This window comes from Teleopsis dalmanni, chromosome 1 (assembly GCF_002237135.1).
Source record: "Teleopsis dalmanni isolate 2A chromosome 1, ASM223713v2, whole genome shotgun sequence".
Taxonomy (NCBI): Eukaryota; Metazoa; Arthropoda; class Insecta; order Diptera; family Diopsidae; genus Teleopsis; species Teleopsis dalmanni.
The window spans coordinates 40,692,195-40,708,680 of record NC_051846.1 but is presented as its reverse complement, the minus strand read 5'-3'; the positions used below and the strand labels follow the sequence as shown (position 1 = coordinate 40,708,680).

The window sequence follows — 16,486 nt, the reverse complement described above, 5'->3', positions numbered from 1 at the left end:
GCATGGACATGACAGAATAATGAAGCAGCGCTTGTATTGTTCAAGAAAAAAATTCTTCGTAAGATCTTTGGTCTTCTACGAGTTGGCGACGACTACCGCATACGAATTATCCACGAGCTGTACGAACTTTATCACGACATTGATATAATTCAGCGAATTAACAACCAGCGGCTTCGCTGGCTTGGTCATATCGTGAGAATGGATGAAGATGCTCCACCGAAAAAGGTGTTTGAAGCAGTAGTTGGCGGAAGAAGATGTAGAGGTAGACCGTGTCTTCGGGAGTGTGATCAAGTTGAAGAAACACTAACTGGACTTGATATACGACAATGGAAAAAGCGCGCACGCAGCAGATGCGACTGGGGAGGCTTGCTACGTTGGGCCGAAAAGTCGGTAACGGGTTGTTATAGCCACATAAGTTCGGGTGAGTCTGTAAAAATATCGAAAGAAGAATTTTATAGCTTGACTTAGCACAACTTTTTCTCTAAAACAAAACAAATTATACTATATGGACTATGAACTAATTAAATAAAAATTCGAATATTTCCTAAGATCACTGATGATCAGTACTTGGCGGTACTCAAAATAGCATTGTATGATCAACCAAATTTCAAAACAATTAATCAAATTTTTGTTGTTGTTTCTTTATTATTGTTCAAAACCTTCTAGTTCTTTTTCCTCATACGCGCCGCATTCGACAAAATAAATTAAGAATAAAAATAAAGTTCACCTTACAATATGGAGACTGAATGCCTCTGCAAGGAGGGCTTATCAAGTTTAATTAAGGTTATGTGCATAAAAGAGGCACTAAATGAAATGAAGCCGCTCATCTAGTGATAGAAACGCAGAGTATACGAATGAACGTGATCCAATTTTTTATCACTCTTTAGATGTAGTATAGTGGTGTATACTATACTCCACAAAAACGTTATGTAAAGAATCAAATACTACCTAAATATAAGCAAAACGTCACAATGTTATGTGACATTTTGTACCATCTATATGATGAAATTAACAAAAAGAAGAGTTTTATTTATTACGAAACGAATTAGCTCATTCATTATAAATAGCAACAACTAGAATAGTCAATTCATGTCAAGCGGTGCTACCATATCCAACCTATTTACAAAAATTTGACCAAATTTTGATCTGAATTTTATTTATTTTTAATATGAAAACATGGCTTGTTAGGAAAGGATTTCAAACGAATTCAGTGGTAAATATGTATATGAGTCCTTAAAAATCTTGAAAAATACTGCTATAAGGCATAAATAATTTGGAGTGTCTTTGGAGGAACTCTATTTTTAGAAAGTTTAGAAAAATTGAAATAGTGTTGTAAATGTGAACAGCTCAAAAAGATTTACATTAAAAAAAGCAAACTTCATCTAATCAAAAATGCCATTATTTTTTTTATATATCATGGATTCATCAACCAGACCCCTGTCTTTTTATTAATTATACATTTTTATAAAAGGTAAATATAATTTTTAACTATTAATGAAACTATGAAAATCACACAATTATTAACTTATATACAAAATATAAAATTTCATATAAGAAGAAAGCATAAATTTAAATTAATTTTAAAATTAATTTATTATATATATTATAAAAGATTATTCATGAAGAAAATATATCTGGTTCAATTTATTTTAAATCCGCTTACTCTTTCTGAGAAGAAATGATTTTAAAATTGAAATTTTATGTTCTCTACTAAATACGTAAAATAGAGAATGACAAATGCAAACGACATACACAGCCATCCTTATAAGATCTTAATACATCCTTAAGCTATTGTCTCCTCCATTGTGTTTTGCATAAATATTTGTCCAGAAAATCCAAATGCACATCCCGGCAGAAGTGCAGTTTGTATGCAATCTGCTTTTGCATCACTTTGGTTTGTCATTTCCTCGACAAAAAGACACATTCAACTTTGTAGTGTCCATAGCAAAGCACTTCCTTTAACGGATGTGAAACCAAATTACTACAATATGGACACATGTAAATTTATATGCAAAACATAAATGCAACAAATCCCTCTTTTCCAATAAAAAAGGAACTTCAAAATGTTGAGTCAAATTACCATAAAATGTCAACTTAATGCAGTAGAGAAATAAATCTTTTTTAAGGAGCAGCACAAGTCCTTGTAAGATTCTTAACATTTATTTGTATTAAAATTTTTATTGTAAAACTTAAAGACTGTACAATTTTATTATAGATCTATTTCATGCTCATAAAAAATCTTTAAGTTTAAGTAAACAATCTCTCAACACTATAATCATATTTTTATGTATATTTGTCAGAGAAATCCTTTGCGCTGATAAGAGTAAAACATAATATTAAAATATACTAATTTATATTGTTTCATTTTTACACGAATGAAAATTTGTTTATGGTATATAATAATCCTGGAGAAGACCAGTTTCAAAGCGACACTAAGACTAAGGGCACTTTTTATGCCGCTATATCTGAATTTGGTATCCCAACAAAACTTATAACGGCTGTGTAAAATGACGTTGAGCAACATCACCAACTCTGTTATAGTTGAGAAGTACCTCTCCGAGTCGTTTGAGACCTAACAAGGTTTCAGACAAGCTAAATCCTTGTTGTGTAACTATTTTACCCTAATGTTGGTAACGATAATCCCAGCAGCAGATTAAAACCACACTGGCACAATATTTTACAAAAGTGTAATGTTGCTTGCATATGCCGATGATATGGATATCATTGTCCTGAACACCCGCGTTGTCAGTGCGACATTTTCCAACTTAGATAAACAAACGAAACAAGTAGGCAATTATAAAATAATGCCCTCTATAAATTTCTTGTCATGCCTATCCTGCTGTATGGTGAAGAAACTTAGACAATTACCAACAGTGGTGAAAAGGCTTTAAGAACATACGAAAGAAAAATTATGCATATGAACTGTATAGCTATACCATGACATTAACATAGTAAAGCCCATAAAAATATAGCTGCTTTGCTGACTTGATCATGTCATACAAATGGAAGAAATTCTCCAGCTAGAAAGGTGTTTGATTCGGTACTTGCAAGAAAACGCGGTAGAGAATATCTACATACTCGATGGAAGGACCAGATGATCAACTATGTAGGGGCGCTCGGTACTACTAACTGGCGACAGTAAACCACTGATAAGGCTACCTGGCGTGGGCACTGGATGTTAGCAATTGGGTATATAAAATATTATTCAGGGGCGCTCGGTACTACCAACTGGCGACAGTAAGCCACTGATAAGGCTAGCTGACGTGGGCACTGGATGTTTGGATTGGATTATAGTACGCTACAATATTTCATATTAACGGAGTCCTACTTAAAGGAGTCTTTTTAATGAAATATTTTTCTACAACATTCCGTACTAAAAGTGTAACCGCACTATATATGACACCCTTAATTCAAACATAATTCAATAGTAAACAATAATTCAATTTAAAATGAATCATATAACGAATTCTTACCAGATACGTAATATGAAACTTTATACTACTCCGTAAACACCACCATATCTTATCTATCTCATCTAAAATCTATTATGAAGTATAACCTGATCCAGAATATACAAGACATCTTGTTAGTAATATGCTCTACGGATTATTCTGCTAAAGATAGTCATAATTAACATATGCCTATAATTATGTTTACCTATAAATTTTTTATATGTAAATTGTGGAAAGGATGAAGTGAACATCTCCCAACTGATTTGCCGATACATCGTACAATAGATCATGTTATCGAAATTCATACTTTGTTAATATATTCGATGAACTAAATTATTTTTTCTCTTCAGAAAACTAAGATTAACATTTCGGAAATACAAATTAGAATAGAAAATTACATTAAGAAGTTGAAAGCCATAAGTAAATCATCCCTCCAAAAAATGTATGAAGAAATGGGGGCTCAGGATAGCGTTTGCACTTGATTTGACCCACTTTGATGGCGACAAAATAAATTTTGATTGATTGATGATTTGTTTTTGTTATATTTAATGAAAATGGATGTTGTGTACATTGAGATATAATCAAAAAATATTAAGATTTTTAAATAAAAACCATTTATAGCGGTGTGTTACAAAACGATGTTAACATCGTTTCACTGTAAATTTATAAAATCTTTAATCTATAAATCCATAAAAAATGCATGTATATTTTATAACATAAATAAGGCTATCATTTTATCGTAACAACGAAAGCAATATATCACATCACATATCCTTATTCAGTGTATTGTTTTATTAGAAAGGCAATTCCCCTTTTGCTTTCACCGTTGGTACATAAGAAAACCAGCAGGATCGTAAAATATCACGAAGTCATGTCAAAATAAATAAATTTCTTTTTAAAGGATAATATTTTTTCTTTAACTTCACTGTTATTACTGAGCGTGGTAGAATGTGAACTATTTTATCACATACATGATATAAAGTATTGTATATGATGAAGCTACAAAGTTTATGACATTTTATGAGTACGAATAAAGTAGAATGGCAAGAAACCAAATGGAAAATATAGATATTACTGAAAGAAAAATTATTAATGTAAAATTAATTTAAATAAAATTAAATTAAAAATTAAAAGAATTAAACAAAAAAAGAACCTACAATAAATATTTGAGTATTTATTTTAATATTGCAAAATATTTATAATAACATATCTATCTAATATAATATATCTATCTACTCTATCTATCCGTAAATAAAAGTAATTTAGAAAAAAAATGAAACGACAGGACAGTTTTTCCGACGACTCTTGAACATTTAATAAGTGCTGATCTTGAGGTTTTCACTCACTACGTTCGCATAAAACGCTCTAACGGCACTTGATAAGTTTCTAACTGAGAATTATAGCTAGTTCTTTCTATACTTACTGATATCTATACTTAGTGACATCTATACTTACTGATTTCCATATAACTGATTTCTATACCAAATGTCGGCCGTTGAAGACCTCCTAATGTCAGAAGGGGAGAGTAGTTCTCTGACCCAATGACCTCCTCCTGTTCCAGATCAAGGCTAGGCAGTCACAGAGAATGTGACTGGAAGTCTCGTCTGTTTCTAAGCAGGTATCAATCTGTTAAATATTCCACCAGCAACCTCAACTCTGTTCTGCTTACCATAACTGAAGAGATGAACTAACTCTTACCTGGAATGTCGCGACTTCTTTCGGTTGAAAATCATTAATCAATCAAAATGCATCAATCAATATGCATCAATCAATATGCATCAATCAAAAATGCATATTTACTGAACTATACGTTTACTATAAGAACTATGTATACTATCACAAGCCCAGTCCTGAAATTGTCAGATTGCAAACCAACCTCAACAGTTAAGAAATAATTTTTTTGAATATTTACCTGGTTTATTGGTTCGTGAAGTAGTATAGTGTAATGTTATAAACTTGCTAGGCTTTGACATTTGTGAAGAAAATATTCAGTTGTTCTTTTTTGACTTCTTCCCCGTAACTGCTGCATTTCTGGTCCAAATGGGTGCTCAATGTTTCAGCATGTATGCCCACTAAAGCATGTTCTCATAGCTCCTGTGGCACATACGCATGCTATTGTCTATATATGACCGATTTTAATAATATTGTATTGCCTCTGAGTGCTGACCAAACAAATTACGGAGCCTTCCAATCATCATTAAACTAGAGTAAAAAGATATGTATACATTCCTCAACTATTCTTTAGCGTTTGCATTCCGTTTACATTCCTCAACTATTCTTTAGCGTTTGCTTGTCAATTAAGCTATACACGTTTTTGCTCATTATAACCAGAGTAATAAGGATGATTTACCATACAAAGAGATTTCATATAAATGAGCTCATTATTAATAAATCAGCTCATTTATAGCAAAATATGACAAATTTAAACCTTGAAAATAAATTTCCCACAAGGGGTTATTATTATTATTTTATTATAAATACTAGTGAAAATAAAGGAAATAATCATAGCACATTTATATAATATCTTTAAATATGTAAGGATATATTATTCACATGCATTCAATTATGACCTAGGAAATTGAAGTTTCCTAGCGATTTTTTGCACTGCACTAATATAAATATTTGTTTACACTAATTTATTGCACTTATTTATTATATTTGGTTAAAAGTTTTCAAGTTTATTTATTTATTTATTTAACATCTTATAAAATTTTCACAATGGTAATATCTAATTTACCCTACTCGAAATTGGAATACCAACATCGCTGCCATATCGACATAATTTACTATTTCCCTCAATTTACCATCAAATTACTCGAATTCACATCCATTCAATAATATTGCTAAATATAAATTACATTAAAAATGCAACCATGTGCTTTGTTGTACAAATACTGTTGGTCAATATCAGCTGTTTAGTCTCACAGCCGGTTAGAATTACGTCGAGTACATAAACATTGTTTACTAACACGAATTTAATATAAATTAAAATAAAATGCGATTAGTAAGAAAAAATTTAAACATGTGCTCACTTTTCATAAAATTTATATTCTTTAACTTCTCATATTTCTAGTATTGTCTAAGTAATGATTTGGCAAAACCTTGTTATGTGCTTACTTTTAGAGGACTGCGTGTCATGTTGGACTGCGGTCTCACCGAACAGACAGTGTTAAATTTTTTACCTTTACCATTTGTGCAAAGTATGAAATTATCTAATTTACCAAACTGGATACCAAACCGTGATCATGATCAACAAATGGATGGTGAACTAAAGGAATGTTGCGGTCGCGTTTTCATCGATTCTGCACCAGAATTCTCCTTACCTATGGACAAAATGATAGAGTTCAGTGAAATTGATGTTATATTTATATCTAATTATCTAAATATGTTAGCATTACCATATATAACAGAAAATACCGATTTCCAAGGCAAAGTATATGCAACTGAACCTACTTTACAAATTGGTACATACTTTCTTAAGGAGTTAGTACAAAATATAGAAGTTGCTCCAAAAGCAAGTACAGCAAATTTATGGAAAGATATGCTTAGTATATTACCAACTCCATTAACTGAAGCATTTCGTCCAAAAAGATGGAAAACCATTTTTACACTTAAAGATGTTGAAAATAGTATGTCTAAAGTTATGTGTACAGGATACGATGAAAAATTGGTAAGTGAAGAAGTTCATAGTTGTGCTCAATAGTAATTATGATATTTAGGATATATATGGAGCATTTATTGCAACGCCGGTTAGTTCGGGCTATTGTTTAGGATCCAGTAATTGGGTTTTAAACACAATACATGAAAAAATTTGTTATGTGAGCGGCTCTTCTACTTTGACAACACATCCGCGACCGATTAACCAATCTGCACTGAAACATGCTGATGTGCTTATAATGACTGGATTAACGCAGGCACCAACTGTAAATCCTGATACAAAATTGGGTGAATTATGCATGAATGTTGGTAAGCTTTAAATATTAATTATAAGAAATAAAGAAAAGTTTATTTTGCATATAAAATAAATTAAGAAAAATTACTTACTAAATATAAACATTTTTACCTTCTTATTAATTTAAAAAAATTAGCTTTGACAATACGCAACAATGGCTCCGCACTTATTCCTTGCTATCCTTCTGGGGTTGTTTACGATCTCTTCGAATGTTTGACCTCTAATTTAGAAAACGCTGGACTCAACAATGTGCCTATGTTTTTCATTTCACCAGTTGCAGATTCTTCACTTGCTTACTCCAACATCTTATCAGAATGGTTAAGCGCAACAAAACAGAACAAATGTTACCTTCCTGATGATCCTTTTCCTCACGCTCACTATTTACGTAACAACAAACTAAAAGCTTATAAACATGTCTTCTCCGATGATTTCAGCAAAGATTTTCGACAAGTATAAAATTAAAATATTTATAAATCCATCTTTAATTCACAATCGTTTTCCTCTCATTTTAGCCCTGTGTCGTTTTTTGTGGGCATCCTAGTTTACGTTTCGGTGATGCGGTACATTTTATAGAGATGTGGGGCAACAATCCAAACAATTCCATTATATTTACAGGTTTTTTATTAAACTAAAAATTTTTATATTAACAAATTATTTAAATTACACATTTTCTATATTTAGAACCAGATTTTCCGTACATTCAAGCATTAGCACCATTCCAGCCTTTAGCAATGAAAGCTTTTTATTGTCCTATCGATACATCACTCAATTATCAACAAGCGAATAAATTAATAAAGGAACTTAAACCTAATGTGCTTGTAATACCTGAAGCCTACGTTAAACCATTACCAAATGCGCCAAATGTATTCATAGATCAACCAGTAAGTTAAAATTAAGTTATGACAATGTCCCACAGTTCGATTATACTCGAAATTTTATAGATTTTGCCAGTAAGATTTACAACATATATAACGTAATGATTTATGATCTATATTATTCAAATAATAAATTTTTCTTGATTGACGACATTTATTTTCGGAAAGTTTTTTGACACAATGGTGTCTCGGTCAATATTGAAAATAGATTCCTTTCTGATATCAAACATACTGTAAAAGTTATTAAGTATTTTTTTCATAATCTAAATAAATAATTAGAAACAAAATCATAAATACTTAAATAATTATATTTTTATTTATTTATTTTTTAGGATAAAAAAGTAATGACGTTTAAATGCGGTGACATTATTCGACTTCCACTGAAGCGAAAAATGGAAAGAATTTATTTAAATCCAGATGTTTCGCAAGCCATAGCACCACTTGATGTAGGAAATGGTTACTCTATAGCAAGTTTGACTGGGTTCATAGAAATCAAGGATAAAGTACATAATGTTTATGATTGTACCATTGAATCGGATCTCTCAAATGGTGGGCCTTCAACAAGTAAAATTGGGAAAATGACTTCAGCACCAATACCGGAAGAAACATTAAAAAAGGAAAAGATTTTATATGGCACACTTGATTCTGATACAATAATAAAATGTCTTACAAAAGACGGATTCAAAAATATTAAAATGGAGCGATTATCTAATACAGTATCACTAATACTAAACGACGATAACGCCACTATAAAATTTGAAGATAATGAATCAAATATAATTTGTGACAATAATGCTACACGTAGAAAAATATCTGAATCAATGAAGAAATGCTTTCAATCGTTTTAAATGAGATTTAGCTTATATTAATTCACCAAGATATATTATTTAAAGCTATTTATTTTAAACTCAAAACTTCTGTACAACGTTGACAAATACACGTCTCATCTTTAACAGCATACCGCCTACATCTAGGACATAAAATAATATCTAAAACTTTTATGTCAATCAAAAAGTCAGTCTCGGGCGTTCTTGCACTTTCAGCTATACTTGATAATAAAGTAACTTTGCCAACCTGTAAAATTTCACATAATTCTGACCTGCTAACAGGAGTATCCATATCAATTTGTAGTTTATTTAATTCTTCCAACGTCTCTTCATTCGTGGGTAAAATTGAGACTGCCAAAGTCCAAGTGTTGACATCACTCAATTTTTGATTTATTAAACGTTTATATTTGAGAGCTGTATTTAAAGCATTTTCAATGTTTTCATTCCTCCATGACGGATTCGATAGCACTTTTTGTTGATAAAATGCATTCTTAGCATCTAAAACGATAAAAAAAAGGATATATTTTGATATACTTACATCAATGGCTGTTCAATACTTACCATAAAAGCTCCAACTTTCTTCTATCAAAAATGGCGTAATTGGCCACAACGATTTGCACAGTATTTCGTAGCATTTGCTAACTGTATAGCGAATACTTGCTAACTCATCATTATCACCGCAATATAAGCGATCCTTGATTAAATGCAAGTACGTGGCTGAGATTTGGTTCGCAACGAAATTCAATATGTGTGATACAACACGATGATATTCGTAGCAGTTGTAACTGTTTTGACACTAAAAATATAAAAAATTATTTAATGAAAAATACATGTCAAAAAGAAAAGCTTAATACAAATATATAAATAATAAAGGATTGTGATTTGAAGTAAAAAATCTTCTGAAAGTTATAAAGTTTCTAAAGACACATCCTTGGTGCGTACTAATTATATCGCTCTCCACAAAGTTGAACTCATAAAACTTTATAACATTATCAATCTACTTTTCAACGACACAACAGATTACCTACGGATTAAATCAAAATCTTATAGATGATTACATCATAATAATGACTTTCTGTCTTAACAGCTTTGCCAAGTACGATTTCTAAATCGATACAACAAAGCATCTGCGATTGTGTTTTCATCAGAATGTGGCTGGCATTCTTTTAAAATAATCTACAGGCGCCGCAAAAAAAAATTGTGATAGATGGCGGAATCTATTACAATATGATTTGTTTAAAAAAATTCGCTGCTGTATAAACGATTTATTTTTGTTTGTTATATATCATAATAACATATAAATGTGACTTTCTATTTGTCACAACTAATTAAGTAAAACGGTCTATGACTCAGTATCAATCATCTATATAGACAACAATGTGCTGGTCATTCCTCGAATCAGAAAATTAAATGTCACAATCAGGACTACAACTACAATAAATATTTACACATTGCAGTAGTTTACCTAACAATATGTCTTCGCAATCAATTAATAAAAAACAAACTACATCCCAACCATCAAAATCGGATTATTGCCTTTATAACTATTACATAAAATATACAAAACATTTAGTTTTGTATATTAAAGAGGTATATATTTGAGAGATGATACCTTAATCGGAAAAAGTCGTAACTCTACAACAGAGAAAACTTTACCAATTAAAAATTTTAATTCATAATAACCGTAATATCTCAAGAGTGTCTAAACCGAATAGCTTACGTCATATATTTTTAGTTCATTAAATATGCCTTATTTAAATACTTAATCTGTTATTTTATTTTTGTGGATTTTAAATTTATAATAATTCCAACTTAAATTTTTTAAATATTTTTGTTTTTTTCTAATAATAAATTCATTTCTAGATATGGATTATTGTGCCGGTCCGAGTCCGTTTATTAGTTCCAACAATACATAACTACTGGGTAATTTATCCAGAGAGCGAGTAACCACAAATAGACCATTTGTTATTATATGAGTCGACTTCGCAGTTTAAATTCTAACATATTTTATAATCTAATGGAGGATGCTTTATAAATCATATATAGCTATACTCAACTGCTTCTCATCAAAGGCTGATCATATTAAAATAGATTCAGATTCATCGATATATTATTGGTGCAATAAAACGATTTATCAGTCTACGCGGCATATCAACAAAAATATATCTGGCTGACTTGGTGGGAACTGATAAAAAATTAAATTTTTTTAGAAATCTGTTTCATGATTTAAGAAATTGATCACGTGTTGTTTTCGTACACTGTTACCACTTTCCGGTACAATAATACAAAATAGAACGGTAACTCCGAAAGAAGAAAGGGTCTGCTCAAGGGTCTTTTTTTGGCATTAACAAACTATCTTATTAAATAGTTTAAACATTGGCGATCACAACACATTTATTCGCAAAGTAATATTTTTATTGTTATTATACAACAATATATATTATATATGTTGCGAGCTGATTGTGTTAAAAAGCACAACAAAACAAAAAGCATTAATGTAAATGCAAAACTAATGTACAAAAAAATAACAACTAATTTACAATATATCTATTTCTGACAAGGATATACCAATACAAAATAAGCCTGCTTAATAGTGAAAAAAGTTTCAATGTCTGATTTAAGAATTAATATTAGGAAATTTTATATTCGTTTTATATTTATATAACCTTTTTTAGCTTTGGAGTATTTTTTATAAATGAAATAAATTTTTTTTCAATTTTTTCTGTAGTTTACTAGTTTAAAATTTTTTTATGTCATTTTGTTTTTTTTCTTTGACTTTTTCATTGGTATTTCCTTTGTAAAGTAGATTTTACCTACTTCTAAATATTCATATATTAAATATCATGCAGTTAAAATCATACCTTTTCTTCAAAATCCACCAAGCAACTTAACAAGTATCTATTTAAATATGACTGATCATCACTATCCCAACTAGTCGTAGATTTTTCATTGATTACTCCATTTAAGTACCGAAGAGTAGCACGTATCTTGCTTAGACTTTCAGCAGATTGTTGTAAAATTTTATCGCTGACAATTATGGACATATTTTGTGTAGCATGTGAAGCAACCCACCATCTAAAACCAACAATTTACGTGTTAATAACATTTATAAAAATTATTGTATATTTTTTTTATCACCTTAACACATCGACACCATATTTTTTTGTAATTTCCTTAGGTGATATAACATTTCCAATTGATTTAGACATTTTATTACCTTTCTCATCCACTGTAAAACCATGCACAAAAATTGATCTGGAAGTATATAAAATCATTTATAATATATAATGTTATACATAAATAATAATTCATACTTGTAAGGAGCACAATTCCTTGCGGCAACACTCGTCAGTAATGACGACTGAAACCAACCAGTAAATTGATCATATCCCTCTAAATAGACATCTGCCACTTTTTGTTGTTTTAAAACACTCGACCAAGTACTGCCAGAATCAAACCAGATATCAAAAATATCTAAACCTTTTGTTATATTTTCAATAGGTAAATTCAAATCCTTAATTAATTTTTTTGGTAAAATATCATCTACAGATTTTGACCACCAAAAGTCAACATTACTCTCCTTTTGAATAATATCACAGATATGTTGTATTATATCCCTAGATAAATGAAAATAATTAATTTTCTGATATTTTTCTGAAAACTTTATTTACCTATTTATAATAACTTCATTTGTTTCGTTGTTATAAAATGCTGGTATAGGCACACCCCAAGCACGTTGACGCGATATGCACCAATATGGACGCTTTAGTAATTGTGTTGTTAAATTTTTCTTACTTGCTTCAGCATTAACTCGTGGATATATCTCAACCTTCTCCAACTAGAAGAGAAATATTTTAAATATTACTATTATAATTTTAAAAATTAGTATGTATTTGCTTGCGTCATAAGTTTTCTAAAAAAAAAGAATTTATTCAATTAACGCACCTCCTTCACAGCCCGATCTTTTATTTCCGCAGTATTAATAAACCATTGCTCACTTGCACGTATTATTACCGGCTCTTTAGTACGCCAATCAATGGGATAAGCATGTGTAAATTTACTAGCATGTACTATATCTTTGGCTATATGATCAATAACGAGTTTATCACCTTCGTCCAGCACAGATTTACCACGCAAAAATTCTGGTGCTTCCATTGTATAAACTCCATTTGCATTTACGTAGTTTTGCTAAATTGTATAATTTATTAATAAAAGTTGTTTAAAAAAAAGTTTTTATTAGATACATTAATAATAATATGTACGTACCACTTTTAATTTATGTTCTAAGCTAACAAGAAAATCTTCTGGTCCATGTGCAGGTGCTGTATGCACTAATCCAGTACCTTTTGTATCTTTTACATGGTCTGCAGCAAAAAATGGCAAGGTTTGCTGATCTTTATATATTGGATGTTGATAGGTACATTCCGATAAGTCTGTACCTACTCTGGAAAAATTAATATTACAGTATATATTGTACACAATATCAAAGCAACATAAATATAACAGGTTATATTGATCTATAAACGACAAAAAAACCTTTATCTTTGATCTTTGGAAATGAGTAATCATTATTTTAGACAACAAGTGCCAAACATTCACTGCTACCAAATTTGAAACGGAACCTCTAAACGGATTAAACTATATTTAGCCGTGTTAAACTGTGCAGGTAATAGGTTTGTTCCACGAGCTACACGTATTAACTTTGAGTAACACTGTGTATACACAAGTGCGTTCCACCAGCAAATTTTCAAGTAAATGATTGAAAATGATGTCAAAATTTGAAAATGCTACACAAACTTTACTTGAACATTTTCTTTCAAGTAAATTTAGTGGTAACCAAGTTTCACTCCTTTTAGTCCATTTTTTTATATTAGCTTATTAGGAAGATCACTAGTAATGTCCACAAATTTGGAAACATTTTTAAATGAAATAATTTTATATATTTATCAAGAAAAACGTAATATAAAACTATTTTAGATCTGTTCCACGAGCTACTAGTAGTAACTTTGTGTAGCACTGTGTATAGACAAGTGCGTTCCATCATCAAATTTTCGAGTAAATGAGAGCGTCTGAGAGAGCGTAACATCCCTGTCGAAATTTGAAAATGCTATACAGACTTTATTCGTACATTTTATTTTAAGTAAAATTTGTGTTTATATGTGAATCAGCTGTCTTGATTTGAATTTAAATTTTTGTATTGTTTATTTACGCGGCACTGGTGTTCGCACCAGACTTTACACAAAAGTGTTCCATGAAAATCTGTATAAAGAGCATAATGTACTACTTTATTTGGATTACGCGCTCAGTTTGTACTTTACTTGTGTTTTACTCGAGTTTTACTATAAGTAGCAGACCTGGAACAGACCTAATTTATGCTTAATCAAATTTATAGTTTCATCAGTTTTTTTTCTTGTCTTCTTAACAATAATAATGATATATATATGTATGTATTTTACCTTTTATTTTATGTAGGACTTCACACTTATATGTTGTGGTCTCTTCAAATTCTTGTATTAAATTTGTTGCTATCAAGTACAAATCACTCATATCTATTTTATTGGAATCATGCAACTTTACTATCGCATATTCTAATGCTGAATTATAACAAATAGCTTGATTGCTAGGCAATGTCCACGGTGTTGTAGTCCATACTAAAGCATGTATTTTACTTTCCATTTTGGTAATATTTGTCGGTAATTTGGTTAAAGCGAAACGCACATAAACAGACGGGCTAACAAAATTTGGATTATATTCCAATTCAGCTTCAGCCAATGCACTTCTAAAAGGAAACATATTTTATAATTAATAGAATTTCAACTAAAAAATATAGGCATTCTTTACCTTGAAGACGGTGACCAATAAACCGGCTTTAAATCACGATACACTAATCCTTTTTCATATAAATTCAAAAACAATTTTAATTGATTTATTATAAAATCTGGATTTGTCGTTAGATATATATTTTTTGGATCATCCCAATCAGAAAGAATTCCCCAATTTCGAAATTCGGTTTTTTGATTTTTAATAGCATTTAAAGCAAATTGTCGTGCTGTGTGAGGAAGAAAATTTATAAGAATTACTTTTATACAATATATTATTGCACTTTACGTACATTTTTCACGAACACTTTGTATGTCCTTAGTAACGTTATTATCTACTGCATTCAGCGCTTTCAATTCTATAGGCAAACCATGACAATCCCAACCTGGTATATAGTTGACCTTCTCACCATTGCTTGCATGTTGACGCAATGTTATATCTTTAAGAATCTTTAATTTTAATAAAATAATTATATATATATAAAAATTGTCATTCCGATATAACTTGAAATTATCTAACTTTGTTAACTGCATGACCCATGTGCAGGTCGCCATTAGCATATGGTGGTCCATCATGTAGCACAAAAGTTGGTTCCTTATTGTGTGCCTCCTGATACCGATAACCACTTGCAAATTTTGTCTGTTAATAAAAAATTTTATTAATTTCAAATAATTATTGGTTGCTTATTAACCGCATTACTTCCAACAATTGCTGTTCAATTTCTACACGCTTTGCTGCTGTCAGTCGGTTCGGAAATTTAGTTTTTGGTAAATTAATAGTGTGTGTATATTTAATTGGCTTTTCTGTGGCATGCTTAATTGAGTAAAACCTATAACTAAAACTTTTTTGTACAAACTTCAACATTTTTGTTCAAATGCCACAACATTGTACCGGTGTTACGAATGGCAACAGCTGATGTATTCACATCAGGTGTTTAGTGATCTATAAATTAAGCGAGTAGTCGGATTCTTAGTATTATTAGGTCTGTTCTACAAGCTACTCGTAGGAAACTCAAGTAAAACACAAGTAAATACAAACTAAAAGCGTAACACAAATAAAGCGACAAATTACTCTTTTTATACAGATTTTCATAGAACAGCTTTGTGTAAAATCTGGTGAGAACACCAGTGCCGCGCAAATAAACAATTAAAAAATTTAAATTTAAACCAAAATGATTGATTCACACATCACACAAATTTTACTTGAAATAAAATGTACGAGTAAAGTCTGTGTAGCATTTTCAAATTACAGCACGCACTTGTGTAAACACAGTGCTACTCAAAGTTACTAAGAGTAGCTCGTGGAACAGACCTATTATTGTTAAGAGATGTGACACTGCAACTATCGGGATATTGTGCCCCCTTCTGGGATTTGAGTAGGTCTCTAAGCACTATTGCGTCAATAAAAAAATAGTACAGAACTTACTTTACAAAATTTTATTGCCTCGTCCGTAAAGGTATACATTTCGTAGAGACTATTCCGTTTGTGCATTAGCGAGGAGCATTCTAACAGCACATGTCTGGCTGATTCCTTATCTCTTCGCAGAATTTACAGTTTATA

At 30.7% G+C, this 16,486-nt stretch overlaps 2 protein-coding genes across 2 annotated transcripts; one reads left to right on the top strand and one right to left on the bottom strand.

The window, feature by feature from the left end:
* Nucleotides 1-6,372: 6,372 nt before the first annotated feature.
* LOC119684308 (integrator complex subunit 9) lies at nucleotides 6,373-9,144 on the top strand. The gene is made up of 7 exons (XM_038098326.1): nucleotides 6,373-6,456; nucleotides 6,526-7,122; nucleotides 7,172-7,418; nucleotides 7,541-7,854; nucleotides 7,917-8,019; nucleotides 8,086-8,285; nucleotides 8,612-9,144. Exons 1-7 carry the CDS (start codon nucleotides 6,448-6,450, stop codon nucleotides 9,125-9,127), a joined length of 1,986 nt encoding a protein of 661 aa, XP_037954254.1. The 5' UTR covers nucleotides 6,373-6,447; the 3' UTR covers nucleotides 9,128-9,144.
* Nucleotides 9,145-9,160: 16 nt separating this feature from the next.
* LOC119684300 (isoleucine--tRNA ligase, mitochondrial-like) lies at nucleotides 9,161-15,853 on the bottom strand. The gene is made up of 13 exons (XM_038098317.1): nucleotides 15,626-15,853; nucleotides 15,446-15,565; nucleotides 15,219-15,375; nucleotides 14,948-15,155; nucleotides 14,563-14,885; nucleotides 13,373-13,545; nucleotides 13,052-13,294; nucleotides 12,778-12,944; nucleotides 12,421-12,723; nucleotides 12,245-12,361; nucleotides 11,968-12,181; nucleotides 9,668-9,902; nucleotides 9,161-9,604 (listed from the first exon to the last, which is right to left on the bottom strand). Exons 1-13 carry the CDS (start codon nucleotides 15,788-15,790, stop codon nucleotides 9,177-9,179), a joined length of 2,853 nt encoding a protein of 950 aa, XP_037954245.1. The 5' UTR covers nucleotides 15,791-15,853; the 3' UTR covers nucleotides 9,161-9,176.
* Between the last annotated feature and the right edge of the window lie 633 nt (nucleotides 15,854-16,486).

Bases quoted from the DNA above. Each gene is read 5' to 3' on its own strand.
- LOC119684308 (XM_038098326.1), top strand. The intron at 7,419-7,540 runs GTAAGCTTTAAA...TAAAAAAATTAG, and splicing joins TGAATTATGCATGAATGTTG to CTTTGACAATACGCAACAAT. The intron at 8,286-8,611 runs GTAAGTTAAAAT...TTTATTTTTTAG, and splicing joins ATGTATTCATAGATCAACCA to GATAAAAAAGTAATGACGTT.
- LOC119684300 (XM_038098317.1), bottom strand. From the start codon at position 15,790: ATGTTGAAGTTTGTACAAAAAAGTTTTAGTTATAGGTTTTACTCAATT. The intron at 13,295-13,372 runs GTACGTACATAT...TATACAATTTAG, and splicing joins TAGAACATAAATTAAAAGTG to CAAAACTACGTAAATGCAAA. The intron at 12,362-12,420 runs GTATGAATTATT...ATATACTTCCAG, and splicing joins AGGAATTGTGCTCCTTACAA to ATCAATTTTTGTGCATGGTT.